The 17,394-nt window shown below is 46.1% G+C and overlaps 1 protein-coding gene across 1 annotated transcript; it reads right to left on the bottom strand.

Moving 5' to 3' along the window:
- Nucleotides 1-486: 486 nt before the first annotated feature.
- On the bottom strand, nucleotides 487-1,461 carry LOC129667906 (olfactory receptor 49-like). The gene has a single exon (XM_055595624.1). It carries the CDS (start codon nucleotides 1,459-1,461, stop codon nucleotides 487-489), a length of 975 nt encoding a protein of 324 aa, XP_055451599.1.
- Between the last annotated feature and the right edge of the window lie 15,933 nt (nucleotides 1,462-17,394).

Genomic DNA, 17,394 nt, shown 5'->3' with positions numbered 1-17,394 from the left:
GGCCAAGCATGGTGGTGCATGCCTTAAATGCTAGCACTTCAAAGGCAGATCTCCATGAGTTCTTTGCCAGGCTGGTTTAAATGATGAGTTCCAGGACAGCCAGGGTTACACAGAGAGATCCTGTCTCAAAAAACAAATAATAAACATGATGAGAATAAAGAATTCAAGGTCACCCTTGGTTTCATGACAAGTTAAATTTAACTAATTAAATTTAAAAACAGGTCCAGGTTTCATTCCTAAATTCCCAGCCCTTGGGAGGCAGAAACCGGAGGATAAGGAAATAGAAGTTATCCTTGGCTGCTTGCTGATTTTCAAGGCAGCCTCGTCCACACAAACCACTTCTCGGGAACAAAGGTGGGGGGTGGGCGTGAGCGGGAATGTGGTTCCGTGGTGGCATACACATCTCCAGCGTTTGAGTGGCTCCAGGGGCAGTTCCCGATACTGCAAACAAGTCACAACAAAAGCCAATACCAAACCTTTGCAGTCTTACCCTCTGAATATCTTGGAGGAAAGCTCTCTTCCTCTGAGCAGCAAATCTCTGCACACTCTGTGGATCAGTTGGTTCCTGAGGCAGTAGATGAAGGGGTTCAGCAGGGGCGACACGGTAGTGTTGAAGAAAGCCAGTCCTCTGTTGAGGTGCAGCCTCCCTGTCTGCCTGGGGTTGAGGTACATGATGATGGCGCTCCCGTAGCTCATGGACACCACCAGGATGTGGGAAGAGCAGGTGGAGAAGGCCTTGCTGCGGCCCCCAGCCGCAGGCAGGCGCAGGATGGTGCTGATGATGCAGCCATAGGACAGGGTCGTAATCAGTGTGGCAACGAGCAGGGTGCAGACAGCCACCACGAAGGCCACCAGCTGCAGAAGCCTGGTGTCTGCGCACACCAGCTCCAGCAAAGGGGAGCTGTCGCAGAAGAAGTGATTGAGGACACGCGGGCCACAGAAAGGGAGAGACAACATCCAGGCAAACAAGCCAGGCAGGGCCAGGAGACTGGCTGCCCAGCAGGCCAGCACCAGTGCGGAGCAGACGCGGGGCGTCATGAGCGCGGGGTAGCGCAGGGGCTGGCAGATGGCCAGGAAGCGGTCGGTGGACATCACGGCCAGCAGCAGGGTCTCCACGGCGCCCAGGGTGAAGTAGAGGATCATCTGCGCGAAGCAACGGTGGCGGGAGATGGCCCCGCGCGCCGCCAGCAGGTGTGCCAGCATCTGCGGGGACACAGTGGACGTGAAACCCACCTCCAGCAGCGAGAAGTGGCGCAGGAAGAAGTACATCGGGGTGTGCAGGCGGCGGTCGGCCAAGGTGAGGGCGACGATGAGCAGATTCCCCAGCAGGGTGAGCGTGTAGGTGACCAGGAGGACCCCGAAGAGGAGGAGCTGGAGCCCGCGCTTGTCTGTGACCCCGAGAAGCACGAACTCCAGCACGGAGGAGCGGTTGCCCAAGGGGATGGGCGCAGGGGGCTCCATCTGCGTTTTACAGTTACATTTGTGAAATGTGAACACTGCACAGATGTGAACTCCTACCTGCACTACATGATAATGATGGGGTTAGGCTCCTGTAACCACACACCTCTCTAAACCTAGCATATGTGCGGCTGACGGAGGAGGACCTGGAATTCAAGGCCACCCTCAGCCACACAGGAAACTGCTGGACAACTTGGGCTACAGTGAGACCCCATTTAAAAAATCCACTAAGAGCCGGGCAGTGGTGGCGCATGCCCTTAAGCTGGAAGGTGGGGAGGCAGAGGCAAGTGCATCTCTGTAAGTTCAAGGCCAGCCTAGTCTACAGAGTGAAAATCTACAAGGAAGGAAGAAAGAAGAAACAGGAGGTTGAGGAGGAAGAAGAGAAGTCGAAAATAGCAGAAGAGAAAGTAAGAAGGAGCAAGGTGGAAGAAAGACAGGAAACAGGAAGAGGAATTAAGAAAGAGAAGGAAAAGAGAAGGAAGAAGAGGAGAAAGAGGAATGAGAAGGAGGAGGGGGGAAGAATTTTGGTGCCTGCTTTCCCAAGTCCTTTGTTAGGTGCTGAGGGGAAACTAATAATTCTCTTCGATAAATCTGACAATCCACTTGGGGCAAGACTTGTTCTTTGCAGGGATTGTTTTATGTCAGGAATGAATGAGTACAGTTTGGAATTAGTCAGTTGCTACAAGAATTTTGTTTCTTTGTACACTGCCATGAAGTTCGCATATATTTTGGATTTTAAAATCAGTTTTTATAAAGGCATACTTCTCTGGGAGGTGGGAGTGCTTGCCTTTAAACCTAGCACATGGGAGGCAGAAGCGGGCAAATCTCAGCCTGGTTAGCCTGGTCTACAGATCGAGTTTCAGGATGGCCAGGCTACACAGAGAAGCCCTGTCTCAAAAAAACAAAAGGGGAGGTCAATGTCTCACTGTGTAGACCAGGCTGGCTTTGAACTCACAAAGATCCATTTGCTTCTGCCTCCCAAGGGCTGGGATTAAAGGTGTGCACCTCTGTGTCTGGATTAGGGCATATCCTAACCCAATGCCACTTTATAGATGTAGTCAGGACACCAAGCAAGAAATAGAATACAACCTGGGCAGATGAGTCACCTGCCTTCTCAGTACTGCGGCGGCTGAAGCAGGAGGACTGCTGCAAATACAGGGCCAGTGTGACTTACAGAATGAGTTCAGACTAATCTGGGCTACAGAGTGAGACTCAGTTTTCAAAGAAAGAAATGGTTGGGGAGAATGAATGAAGAAACAGGAAGACAGGGAGAGAGGGGAGGAGAGAGGAAGGGAGAAAATGCAAGAATGAGAAGGGTATAGGGAGGTGGCTCAAAGGGTAGAGATGCTTGCCACAGCACCTACAACCTAAATTCAAGTGCTAGGACCCACATGGTGAGACAAAGAATGAACTCCTGTAAGCTGTTCTTTGACTTCCACATGGCTATTTCAATAAATAAGTAAATATATAAATGTAGTTTTTTGTTTGTTTGTTTGTTTTGGTTGGTTCTTCTAAGACAGGCTTTCTCTGTGCATTCTTGGCTGTCCTGGACTTGCTTTGTAGACCAAGCTGGCCTACACAGAGATCTGCTTGCCTCTGCCTTCCAGAGTGCTGGGATTACAGGTATGCACCACCATGTAGTTTTTAAAATTAGGGAGAGGTGGTCTGGAAAGCCAGCTAGGCAGTTAAGAGCTATGGTGGCTCTCATAAAGGAGCCATGTTTGATTCACGGCATCCATGCTGGCTGCCTCATAAGTGGCTGTGTCACTAGCCTCAGGAGATCAAATGCACTATTTTGGACTTTGTGGGCACCTGCACTCACACCCACCCCTAATCACACAAACATAACTACACATAATTAAAAATTTTAAAGTCTTAAAAAAAATGAGAAGAAAGAAAAAATAAAGGAAGGAAGGAAATGCCACCCACACACTGCTGCTCTTGGAAGACATTACCCCCGTCTATAAGGCCACCACAACAGAAAGAACTGGAGATGTGCAAAAAGACGGGTGGATTGATAGTTGGAGAAAGCTTCGATTCTGAGCTCCCTTGAGCCACTGTTACATTGGGTTCATCTACAGAGCATGACTAGCAAATTTAGTTTGTTTTTATGTGTCTAGTGCAGCCAGACCAGGGGTGTCGATCAACATATAATACAGCTGCAGCAGGAGCACATCTGTACCTTTTACTTCTTCTGGGGCCGGGGTCTCAGGTAGCCCAGGTTGGCCCGGAACTGCCTAGGAGTCAGAAGATGACTTACCACGAGCTTCTGATCCTCCTGCCTCTCCTTCCCAAGTGCTGGGATGGCAGGCTAGTGCCATCGTGTCACATTTTACATAGTGTTGGGACCAGAAACTGAGGCATCCTGAAAGCCAGTGTTCTGTCCATTCTCAGCAGCTAAGCCAGGTTTTTAATGTACACATCACCACAGCGTCTCAGCAAATGATGACTATGTGAACAGATAAGTAGTGAGTGCTCTGAAGAGAATGAATGAAAGTAAGAGGAAATGGTGATTATGAGAAGATGGGTCATTAGACATATTAAGTAATGAGCTAGGAAAGGAAGCTGAGGGATGGCTCTGCCAGACACCCTGAATAGCCCAGGATTCTAGATGTGACTCATTCCCATCCCGCCATCACAAGAACGAGAACTCTGTGGGGCAGCATGTGCTTCAGGGTTCTCCTCAGTCGAAAGATGCCAGCCAAACCCACACCTTGTGGCTGGGAGGAAGTGGCTTTCCTTCTCTGAGAAGTAGTTTCTGCTCCCTCTAAGGTGACACTAACCCCTCCTTGGTCTTTTCCATCAATGTGCCGCGACATCTTAACAAAACCATGGATACAACATAATTTATGTTATAATGTGTGCTGCAAAAAGAAAAGTTAATTCAAAGTTCACACTCACTCTGAATTAATCTGTTTGGGTCCCACAGGCTCTGTCTGGCTAAAGATTTGTCATTCAAATCTGAAGCAGGGAGCTTGCCAAGAGGCTGTACCTAAAGGTATCCAGGCTGCTTTCCTCACCTCTTCAGGGCTTGTGGCAGGAAAACCATCCAAAGGTGGTCTGATCATCTACCTCTCCTCCATAACCTTATACCAACCACACACACACACACACACACACACACACACACACACACACACACACAAACTAAGGGGAAGCTGGGCTTGGTGGCACATGCCTTTAATCCCAGCACTTGGGAGGCAGACAGATCTCTGTGAGTTTGAGATCTGTCTACAAAGTGAGTCCAGGCTACACAAAGAAACCTTGTCTCTTAATGAAGAGAGAGAGAGAGAGAGAGAGAGAGAGAGAGAGAGAGAGAATTCCATTCAGAATAGAAAAAAAAAACGAAAAAAGAAAAAGAAAGAAAGACTAAGGGGAGCCTTGCAGAAGTCTCTTTTCTACATCTTTGGTTATTTTCTGCTGCTCTGTGGCTCCCAAATTTCTAGCAAATGGGTTGAATAGAAACCACAAAACAGTAGAGGGTACAAGCCTATAATCTCAGCACATGGACAATTTATTCAGGAGCATTATGAGTTGGAGGCCAGCCTGCTCTACACAGTGAGACTCCTCTCTGAAAAAAATATTTTTACCTGGAATTTATTAGTCCCCTTTATCATGAAGGGTCAAAGTTCTGAATCTCAAGTTTTTTCCACAGGTGTGCATGACAGGGCTAGAGGGAGAGTCTCCACAGAAAAATGGAACACAGAGATAGCCAAACAGATGCTATGAGGGAAGTGCAGGGCAAGGACTAAAGATGATGAAGAGAGGCATTGGATGAGAAACAAGTGGTCAGAAAGATAGAGGGAGGGGGGAAGAATCAAAGCTGAGAAAGATAGAAAGCAAAAAAAGTAAAAACAGAGAGAAAGGAGGGAATCAGCAAGGCAACAGGCAAACAGAAAAAGAGACAAAAGAAAGCCTTTGCAGTACTTAAGAGACATGGAATGTCCTGTACTCTAGAGACACTGTTATTTAATAGGCCAGGTCACACCCCAGTGTGAAGAGGAGGGATTTTTCCTTCTCAGTTCCCCAATTCCTCAGACTTTAGGGACACAGAACACTTGTAAAGCTGTAGTCATCCTTAAGGGACTGATTAACTCAACCTCCTTCAAACATTGCTCATGGGAACTTGTTTGGATATTTGTGTTTTTGAGAAAATTATGGATTTTCTTTTTTTTTTTTTTCCAACTTGTTTAGTTTCTCCAAGAACTGTGTAACCACATATTCTATTCAGAAAAGACAAAGAGCAAGGGTGAAACCATGAAGGGGTGAACATAGCCAGAGTTCAGAGAATAGGTGTATTGATAAAGATCAGCTTTCCATAGGGGTAAAGATGAGGAGTCAAGAGTCAGAGAGGAAACAGTGTGGAGTATAAAAGCGCTGATGACAAAGTAAAGAGGTAGAAGGAAAGAGAAGTACCCGAATGAGGGTAGGGCTGGACATAGTGACACACGCCTTTAATCCCAGGACTCCTGAGGCAGAGGCAGGCAGATCTCTGTCCAAGGCCAGCCTGGTCTATAGAGCAAGTTCCAGGGCAGGCAGGGCTACACAGAGAAGCCTTGCCTTGAAAATCCAACCAACCAACCAATAAATAAATAAATAAATAAACAAATAAATAAATAAATAAATCAGAGTTAGGCAAACAAAAGTAATGGTAAGAGGAGAAAATGAGGCTGAGCTTTTGCATTGTGAGAAGGTGAGAGAGACCTTGTGGTTGGGAGCGGTGGTAGGAACCAGCTCCCTAGAGAAGAGGACTAATGGGGGAAGGGAAAAGTGGACCTGTGAAGAGCTGTATATAAAAGAAAGCCTTCACTGAGGAGAGGGTTTGTCACAGGAATGCAGAAAATATGAGAATGTGGGAGAAAAGTATCAATCAAATGGGTAAGGAAGACCAAGATAGAGGCATAAACACATCTAGATACTATGTGTGGAAAATCAAGGTGCTGGAGAGATGGATCAGTGGCTAAGAACTCTAGAAGAGCTGGGTTCGATTCCCAGAACCCACATGGCAGCTCACAACTGTCTGTAACTCCAGTTCCAGGGACCCATCCCACCAGGCGTGCATGTGGTGCACACAGCTGTGCATGCAGGCAAAATACTTGTACACATAAAATAAATCTTAAAAAAACAACAGTTGGATGTCTCAGAAACAGGCTTGCCACCATACTGCCAGTGGGCACATCCTGCATGGCCAATCAATAGTACTACATGTACAGTGCACAGTTCAGTGTGACCCCTGAAGACTCTTCTCCCCCAGCAGCTTTCACAGCGCCTTCCAGGACTGACAGCTAGCCAGCAGGGAAATCACTTCCAAACCAGCTTCAGCTTGCTTTCTTTATGTTTTGCTCCAAGATTATTCGGTATCTTCAGCGATAGGGTCTTATCACCTACTTCTAGTGGTCAATAAATAGTAATAATAGAAATGCCAATAGACTGTATTGTTTGGGGGCTTCTAGGGCCCTCTCTGAACAAAAACTCATAAAGGAGGTAGTATACCCTGGACACAGGGATTCCACTTAGCCATGTTCTGGGGCCAGCTTATTTACTCATATAACACTTGTATTTCATCTGTTTAAATTTTTTGTTTTATACCAACTTAGTTTACCAAATTTAAGTTTCCCTTCTGGCTTTTTTGTTTTTTGTTTTGTTTTTCAAGACAGGGTTTCTCTGTGCAATAGCCCTGGCTGTGCTGGAACTCCAGGCTGGCCTCCCGCTCTCAGAGATCTGCCTGCCTCTGCCTCCAGAGTGCTGGGATTAAAGGCATGTGCCAGCAAGCCCAGCTCTTTCTTATACATCCTTAGTTTGGGCTGATTTTTTTCCTCTTCTACATCTCCCCTTGAGTCTTTCCACTCCCACACATCTCCCTTCCATTGTCTTACTATATGGGTTCTACTAAATCCCCAAATAATCCTTTAGGCCTTCTCTTTTATGGCCCTTTTCTAGTTTTCTGGGCTCTACACCCACACTCACTTCCACAAAAATGTATATCTGTGTGTGTGTGTGTGTAATACATATATCTAACATATATATATATATATATATATATATATATATATATATATATATAGAGAGAGAGAGAGAGAGAGAGAGAGAGGAGGGGAGGAAGACAGAGAATTGAGAAAGTAGGATCTGCATGTGAAAATAAACATTCAGTATTAGTCTTTCTGAGGCTGTTGCCTCATTTAACATATTTCTTCTATCCATTTTCCTGAATATTTTATAATTTTATTTTTCTTTATGGCCCAGTACAATTGTATTTGCATATGTAGCACATTTTCATTATCCATTCATGAGTTGATGGGTATCTGTACTGACTGCATTTCCTGGCTGCTGTGAATAGAGCAGCAGTGAACATGGGTGAGCAGGTAGCCTCCTAGTAGGATATGGGGCCCTTTGAGTACAGCTAGGAGCAAAATAGTTGTGTCATATCATGGTTTTATTTTTATTATTTTATTTTGTTATTTTTGGTTTTTTGAGACAAGAGTTCTCTGCGTAGCCTTGGCTGTCCTGGACTCACTTTGTAGACCAAGCTGGCTTCAAAGTAAGAGATCTGCCTGCCTCTGCCTCCCTGAGTGCTGGGTTACTACTTTTATTTTTTTAAGAAGCTTCCAGACTGATTCACATAGTGGCTGCACAGTTTACACTCCCAATGGTGAATAAGTGTTCTTCTTTCCCCATATCCTCACCAACATTTATTGTCATTTATTTCTTCATTCACTCATTTGTTTGCTTGTTTAGGTGTTAGCTGTTCTGACTGGGGTGAGATAAAAATCTCAAAGCAATCTGTGGGTTTTTGGTTTGTTTGTTTTTAAGTTTTGGTTTGGTTTTGCTTTTGTTTTTTCGAGACATAGTTTCTCTGTGTAGCCTTGGTTATCCTTGAACTCACTGTGTAGACCAGGCTGTCCTCAAACTCACAGAGACCTGTCTGCCTCTGCTTCCCCAAGTGCTAGGATTATACTCATGTGCCACCATGCCCGCTTCAAAGTAGTTTTAATTTGGATTTTCACCAATTGTCGGGAGCCGCTCCCCGCCATTACGAGATGGCGCCGGCTTCCTGCTTCCTGGTTGTTCTTGCCAGCATTTTCGCGCTTCTTGTCAGCATTGCCCTGTGCTTTGCGCATGCGCAGCTTTATGTTGATGAGGGTTTAGGCTGCAATCCAATTGCCAGCCATATACTGATGAGGACTCGAGCAGAGCACCACTTACAGACGGACAGGTCGCCTTGCTGGCTATTTAAACGGGGCGCTGCCAGGGGTTTGGGTCCTTCACCATCTGCAAGAAAGAGCTGTACAATAAACTTGCCACTGAAGAAATCCTCGGTTGTTGCGTCGTCCTTATCGGCAAAGGCCGCGCGCGACAACCAATGGCTAAGGAAACTAAACACTTAAAAATTATTGTCCGTTTGTATTTATTCTTCTGATAACTCTTTGTTCAGTTCCTTAGCCCATTTCTTAAAGGATTTATTTTTATTTTAAGTATGTGTATGTATGTATGTGGGTCTGTGAGATCTGGGTATGTGAGTGTAGTGGCCAGGGAAAACCAGAAGAGGGCACTAGATCCCTGGAGTTGGAGTTACAAGCGCTCCTGACCAGTCCAATGTAGGTTATGGCTCTCTGCAAGAGCAGTGTCCACTCTATTAAACTTTTAAAAATAAAGCTGGGCACGGAGGTACACACCTTTATATCCAGCACTCAGGAGGGAGAGGCAGTGGATCTCTGTGAGCTCAAAACCAGCCTGATCTACAAAGCAAGTTCCAGGACAGCCAAGGCAGAGAAACCCAGTCTCACAAACCAAATAAAATGTTTATTTATTTATTTTGTGCATGAGTTTGCTTGCATGTTATGTCTATGTCTCTGCATCAAATGCATGTCTAGTGACAAGGAGGCCAACTGCTTGCAGAGACTCTCTAGCCTTTTAACTTCCTTAGCTGTTTGCAAGTCCTGCAGAGAGCTCTGTGTTTCAGCTTTCAGGAGTCAGAGAACCTGTTCAGGAGTGGGCTTGTTTGGTAATTCGGCAGCCTTTGAGTCCTTCCTGTTCCTGTAAGTAGCCCTACAACTCACACTCCTGTTAGCAATCTCAATAAACTGACGGGTTAGCCAAGACTTTAACGGAGCTGGAAGGTTGGTGGGTGTCTGTGGGTTTGAAACCATCCTGGTTCCAAGACAGCCAAGGCTACGTACTCTATCTCTGAATAAATCAATAAGTTGAAAGCTGTAGACAAGGCTCAGTTTGTAGAGTGCTTGCCAATCTAGATGAGTCCATAGGTTTGGTTCCCACTTTCAGAAAAGGAATAAATAATAATAATCACCATCACACTAGGAAGATCTTTTTCATGCAATCAAATTGAAGCTCAAATTACAGAGCTCACCCTCCAGTCCCAGACAGGGTCTCTCTATGTAGCCCTCCCTGTCCTGGAACTCACTATGTAGACAAGGGTGACCTTGAATTCAGAGATCACTCTACCTCTGCCTTCCCAGGCTAGGATTAAAGGTGAATTCCACCACCACCACCTCTGCCTACTGATGGATATTAATAATCAAAAGTGAATTATTATCATAGAACGCGGTGGTGCTCGTTTTTAATCTCAGCACTCGGGGAGGCAGAGACAGGTGAATTACTATGAGTTTGAGGCCAGCCTGGTCTACAAAGGGAGTCCAGAACAGCAAGGGCTACACAGAAAAACCCTGTCTCAAAAAAAAAAAAAAAGAAAGAAAGAAAGAAAGAAAAAGAAAAGAACTATTTTTTTTATGGGATAGACCCCCTTTTGGGTTCTTGTTTGTAATTCTGCCTAACTCAGACCCAGGCTTCCCTGCAAGGCAAACACTTTACCAAGAGAAGCATCCTCACCCTGTCTCTGATCTTTATGGACCATCTTCTGACCTCTGCCTGGAGAGCCAAACCTAGCCAGCTTTTGACCTGCAGAGGACATTGGAAGTCAGCAGAGGGCAGTGGAAAGTAGGAACAAAAACCAAGCCTTAAAAGAGGAAGTGAGAATCTGAGCAGTGGTGCATCCTGTGACCCCAGCACCCTGGGAGGCAGAGGCGGGCGGATCTCTATGAGTTCAAGGCCAGCCTGGTCTACAGAGCAAGTCTGGGACAGCCAAGGCTACAGGGAAATCCTGTCTCAATGCACCCCCTCTCAAAAAAAGGAAAAAAAAAAAGAGGATGTGGGCCTCATACATTGCCCATAAACCACTAAGTGACTCACCCCTGGGAGCAGTTAGGAAATAAGAATAAATTGAAAGTATAGTAAGAAACAGAGGCATTAGCTGGTGAATTAGCAAGAGGAGTGTAGAGACCTTAATGAAACAGGATCAAATGCAAATTAAAGGAGGTCCTTGTTTTCTGAAGGGAGAGGGATCCTTAATTACCACAAGCCACTAATTAGCTGCAGAGAGTGACAAGGGTTCACAGGCTGACCAGCAGTTTGGAGATTAAGAGCTCATGCATTAGTATTCAGACATACGCCCATAGGGGCTCATGAGCAAGATTCTTAGCGCTAAGTGAGATAAGCCCATCAGAAATGCCAGTACTAGGAAAGCAGAGGCAGGAGGCCGCTCTGGACCACACAGGGAGACCCTGTCTAAATATTTCTAAAAAAAAAATTTTTTTTCATCACAACCAAGCACCTTCTACCAAATGTGTACTTGGCAAATATGTGTGAGGTAATTGTACCGTGGTCCAAAACATCAGAGATAGTTACCCAATGCTACTGGGTGACACAAACTCTTACAGACATTCGATTGAGGTAAGGAGAGAGGGAAGGCAGGGAAGGATCGAGATGGGAGAGTGGGGGGGAGGGCAAGCATGAACTCTTTTTTTTTTAACACGTGTTTATTTATGTGTGGAGGGTGGGTATGCACACACCATGTCTTGCACACGGAGGCCAGAAGACAACCTGTAGGAGTCAGGTCCATCCCATCACATGTAGGTCCCCAGTATCATATTTAGGTCATCAAGCTTGGCAGGAAGTTCAGTTACCCACCTGGTCATCTAACTGACCCCTCTTTTAAAGAAATATTTATTTGTTTATATTTATATTTATTTATAACAAATTTTCTGTATGGTTTTGTTTTTCAAGATAGGGTTTCTCTGTGTAGCCTTGGCTGTCCTGGACTTGCTTTGTAGACCCGTGGCCTCGAACTCACGGAGATCCTCCTGCTTATGCCTCCCCGAGTGCTAGAATTAAAGGCATGTACCACCATGCCCTAATAATAAATCTAATAGATATATTAGATATATAATATATGTATATATTACGTATAACGTATAAAACATTTAATATATTATATATAAATTATATAAACGTATATATGTTAGATTTATGTTATTCATTTCACTGCTCTGTCTACACATATGCCTGGTGCCTGAGAAAGTGATAAGCCTTCATGTGGGTGCCAGGAATTGAACCTGGGTCCTTTGCAAGAGCAAGTGCTTTTAACCACTGAGCCAGCTCTCCAACCTCTATTTGTTTATAACTTTTAAGTTTACACGTGTATGGGAGGAATTGCCCCAGAGGCCAAAAGAGGGCATTGGGTCTTCTGGAGCTGTAATTGCTGGCAGCTGCGACCCCACTGCCTTATGCAGATGCTGGATTTAAACTCAGTTGTCTAGTGCCACTGTTTCCACATCTCCCATGGGGCATCCACGCTTGTTGCGGGCAGGGCTGCATTGGAGGGCATGAAGCTTGGCTTGCCAGGTGCAGAATGGCAGGATCTTGGTTGGCGCAGTAAGTGCGGGCAAAGAACAGCTTGGTTGGTTTATTGGGGGAGGGGGTATTTATGCCTCTGGGGAGGTGGCCGGGCTCTCTGGGGCAAGGTTTGTGTGGCCGTGTACGGCTGTTGGACGATACTTCATCTGCACATTCAGGGGCTGGGTATGGAGTCAGGGAACCTTATAAGGCTAAACAAGGAGTGAAGCCTGATAACTGTCAAGGTAATAAATGGTTACTAGGGTTGATGATGAGAAAGCCGACTCTATGGCACCAGGTTGGGTGGGGGAGGGGAGCCAACCCCTGTTGTCCTCATCTGAGGTATCTGGGGTTGAAGTTCTCCTTGACCCTTCCTCAGTAATCCTGGTGATTACTGTCCCACGCTCAGGCTCCTCATGGGCTGGGCTATCAATCCAGCCCCTTCTTAGATGGGGTCGCACGTCTTCAAGGCTGACCTCAAACCTTGATCTTCTGATCTTCCTGCCTCCACCTCCTAAATGCTGGGATTCTGGAGTGAACCCCATCACAATCTATTTATTTGGTGTTGGGAACGCCAAGCTTCAAACATGCTAGGCAGGCACTCCACCAGCTAAACCACACCAGGGAGGGATTGGGTCAGCCATTACACGGGCTGGAGACTGTCTCCAAGGCAGGGCCCAGTGCATCCAACTGATGATATCATTTCTTTTCTCAGAACAAGAAGCTGAAGAAAAGTCTACTGAATTAGGAAACTATGTAATAAGTCGGCTTTGGAAAATGTCAGTTTAGTTCTTGGCACAGCGGAGACATCCTGGGCAATTCTTGATCTGTTAGAGCTGCTTGCATGTATAGTAAGATCATCTGGACCTCCTCTCAGTAGCTATCACTAGTATTCCCTGACCCCCAACCAAAACTGTCTCAAGTCACTGCATTTGTTCCTCAGAAGGGATGGAACATCTTTAATGTGGTTTGTTTGTTTGTTTGTGTTTTTTTCTTGAGAGAGGGGCTCTCTGTGTAGCCTTGGCTGCCCTGGAACTCCAACTCAGATATCTGTCTGCCTCCACCTCACAAGTGCTAGGATTAAAGGCAAGCGCCACCAAGCCCAGCCTGGCTTCTTGCTTCTGATTTTTGGCATGGGGTTCTTGCTCGGCCCATCCCAGAACTAAGAAATTTCTATGTGTGGTAAATGGCTTGCCAGAGGCAGAGGGCAACTATTCCTCTGCAGGTTACACAGCCCAGAGCCCATGCCAAATGACACCTGCTCCACTAGGCTCTCATACCCATGGTCGCTGTCACCCAGGGCAGGTCCCAGAGGGCCAGGAGGGCTGTAGTGCTCCAGAGCACTCTGAAGTAATTCAAGCAAATTACTTCAGAGATCCTGAATCTCTTGCCTGGCTTTTTCTTACAGCCCAAGTATAACTTCTTGCCTATACCTTCCCCGGTTCTCTGTGCCTCTTTCTCTCTCAGTTTCATGTGAATTGGTGTTTTGCTGCATGTATGTCTGTGTGAAGATTTTGGATCCTCTGGAACTGAGGCTACAGAAAGTTGTGAGCTGCCATGTGGGTGTTGGGAATTGAACTTGGGTCCTCTGGAAGAGCAGACAGTGCCCTTAACTGCTGAGACATCTCTCCATCCCTTTCTTCTGCCCCTTGACCTGCCTAAATGCTGCCTCAGGGAACCCTGCATAGCATAATGTCACCATTTCTCCTGAGAACTGTGAATCATGGCTATATCTTGTTTGTTTTTTGAGACAGAGTCTCTGCAGCCTAGGCTAGCCTAGAACTCATTATGTATCCCAGGCTGGTCATGAACTTGTGGGCCAATTGGCAGTGAAGACCACTTGCCGCTGAGGAGAGATGGTTCAGTGGTTAAGAGCAATGACTACTCTTCCAAAGGACCTGGGTTCAATTCCCAGCACCTATATGGCAGCTCACTACCATCTGTAACTCCAATCCTAGAAATCTAATGCCCTCTGTGGCATTGCATACACACAGTGCACATACATACAAGCAGGCAAAACATCCACATACATAAAAACAAACAAACAAATATTGAGCCAGGCATGATGTCACACGCCTGTAATGCCAGCACTAGGGGAGGCAGAGGAAAGCAGATCTCTGCGAGTCTAAGTTTGGCCTGGTCTACAAAGTGAGTCCAGGACAGCCAAGGCTACACAGAGAAACCCTGTCTCAGAAAAACAAAGAAAAAGCAAAGTAAAGCAAAGCGAAACAACAACAACAACAACAAAGAGCACTTGCTGCCTGGGTTTGCTTCACAGCACCCATGTCATTTGGCTCCTGATCAACTCTAACTCCAGTTCTAGGGCAGCAGACACCCTTTTACGGCCCTCATAAATACTACATGCCCATGGATCACAGGCAGACATGCAGCTGCATACACTGTCTGAGTCCGAGCTGCTGTTTCTATGATGAGACACCACCACCAAGAGCAAGTGGTAGAGGGAACAAGCTTCCACATCATAGCACAGAAGGAAGTCGGGACAGGAACTCAAACAGCGCAGGTACCAGGGGGCAGGAACCTACTTGGTGCAGAGACAGTGGAGAGGTGCTTCATACTGGTTTGCTCCCCATGGTTTGCTCAGCCTTTTATAGAAGCCAGGACCTGGGTCCTTATAGAACCCAGGACCACCAGCCACAGGATGGCACCACAATGGGCTGGGCCCTCCTACATCAATCATTATTATTATTTTATTTTTTTCTAAAGAAAGGTTTGAGAGGCTTGCCTGCCACCCGATTTTATGAAGACATTTTCTTTTTTGTTTTTTGAGGCAGGATTTCTCTGTGTAGTCTTGGCTGTCCTGGACTTGCTTTGTAGACCAGACTGGCCTTGAACTCACAAATCCACCAGCCTCTGCCTTCCTAAGTGCTGGGATTACAGGCGTACACTACAGCGCCCAGCATGAAACATTTTCTTTTTTTTTATTTATTATTTTTTATATTAATTACAGTTTGCTTACTTTGTATCCAGCTGTATCCCCCTCCCTCATTCCCTCCCAATCCCACCCTTATCTCCTTCCTGCCCCTCTCTAAGTCCACTGATGGGAGAGGTCCTCCTCCCCTTCCATCTGACCCTAGCCTATCATGTCTCTTCAGGACTGATGAAACATTTTCTTAATTGGGATTCCTTCCTCTGAGATGGCTATAGCCTGTATCAAGTAAACATAAAATTAGGGCATGGGGTACGCTTGCGCATGCACACACACACACACACACACACACACACACACACACACACACACTGTGACAGGACTAGAAAGGAAGGAAGGGACCAGGCATTATGGCATATACCTTTAGTTCCAGCACTTGGGAGAACAGGCAAGTAGATCCTTATGAGTTTGAGGCTAGCTAGTCTACCTATCAAGTTCCAGGACAGCCAGGGTTACATTAAAACAAAAAACAAAAAACAAAAAAACCCTGTCTCAAGCCAGGTGTGGTGATACATGCCTTTAATCCTAGCACTCAGGAGACAGCAGATGGATCTCTGTGAGTTCGAGGCCAGCCTGGTCTACAAAGTCCAGCCAGAGAGCTTATATAAAGAAACCCTGCTTCAAAAGCAAGCAAACAAACAGACAAACAAAGCACCAACACAAAACAAAGACCCCCTCTCAAATAGATAAATAATAGGAAAAAGGAACCTTGCTTCTTTGGAGCCAGGCTCGGTTGGTTGTGCACACCTGAAATCTCACCTCTGCAAAGGTGAGACTAGAAGGAAGTGAGTTCCAGACCTCCACACTGACCCGGGCTGCAGATCAGATAGCATCTCAAAGGAAAAGCTGACTCCTGCCTCTTTTCCTCTTTGCTTTTCTTTCAGACTGGCCTCGAGCTCACTATGTAGTCAGATGTGGTGGCGCACACTGAGTGCTCTGCACGGTGAAAGGCCAGGCATGGCGGTGCACACGCTTAATCCCAGCACTCAGGGAATAGAGGCAGGCAGATCTCCCACTTCCAGTCTTGCCCATATACATAGAAGTTTCCAGACTAGCCAGAGTTTGGGGAGAAAATGTGTCATTTACTGGCTGGCCTTAACCCCATCAGGATCCTTCTACTACAGCCTCCAGAGTGCTGTGATTCCAGGAATGAACAATGCTCTTCTTTAATATCTGTTTTTAAAAAAAGATTTGGTTTTGTTTTATATGTATGAGTGTTTTGCCTACAAGTATGTCTGTCCATCACATGTGTGCAAAGCTCCAGGAGTGCAGAAGAGGTAAAAAGATCCATTAGAACTGGAGTAAAAGGTTGTTGGGAGCCCTCCAATGTGGGTACTGGGAATGGAACCCCGAGTCCTCTACAGGAGCAGCCAGTGCTCTAACTGGCTGAGCCATCTCAGCAGCTTTCATTATCCTTCTTTATTTCCACAGATTTAATGAGTGCTGATGAAGAGCTCTGGCAGGAGGCTAGCCTTGTCCGGAAGGCCAGACTCTGGTTTACATGCTATATGCTCATTAATTTCTTCAGTCACTGAGCAGTCCTGGGAGGTCTATGTTATACAATAAATCACCAAGAAAAAATAGAAATAGTGAGACAACTATGGTTTCATTTCGTCTGTGGTCTCCCCACATGACATCCATTTCTCATCTTTGCAGCTGGTCTCATTGTCTTCCCCACAGTTTCACATGTGGGGAACACATGTGGAGATGATGTGGTCAGCTCCCATAACTCACACAATCTAAATTTCATAAGAATTCTCACAGTCTATCTGAGGCGGAGTGGTGCCACCCCTCTCATTGTGTGTGTGTGTGTGATATTGGGAATGGAAATCAGTGTTCCCACGTGCCAGGCAAATGGTTCACCAATTAAGGCAGGCCCCAAGGCCTTCACTGATGAATGCTAGGCAAGAGGATCTACCCTTAGCCATGCCCATAGCACCTCTACCACTAAGTTACATTCCTGGTCTTCTCTGGTAGATATTAAGTCAACAATAAAACACTGAGCCCCATACAAGAACCTACTGATTGGATTTTAGGGCAGGCACTATACTGCTGAGCCACATCCCCAAATTCTCACTAGTGAATTCTAAGCAGGCCCTTTACTACTGAACATCGCCCCCCCCCCCCCCCACACACACACACTCTTACTGGTGGAATCTAAGCTAAAAGTTGCTCTACCACTGAGCCACACCCATAGTTCCTCACTAGGGGATTCAGGCAGGGCCTCTACCGCTGAGCTATAGAGCTATAGCCTCAGCCCTCTTTTTACTACTACTTCTTCTTCTTCTTCTTCTTCTTCTTCT

Source organism: Psammomys obesus, unplaced genomic scaffold (assembly GCF_907164565.1).
Source record: "Psammomys obesus unplaced genomic scaffold, mPsaObe1.curated_primary_1811, whole genome shotgun sequence".
Taxonomy (NCBI): domain Eukaryota; kingdom Metazoa; phylum Chordata; class Mammalia; order Rodentia; family Muridae; genus Psammomys; species Psammomys obesus.
Note: the sequence above shows the minus strand (reverse complement) of the source record. Positions and strands in the feature narration are given on the sequence as shown.

What these genes read in the sequence shown, in the direction of transcription:
- LOC129667906 (XM_055595624.1), bottom strand. Translation starts at nt 1,461, where the DNA reads ATGGAGCCCCCTGCGCCCATCCCCTTGGGCAACCGCTCCTCCGTGCTG.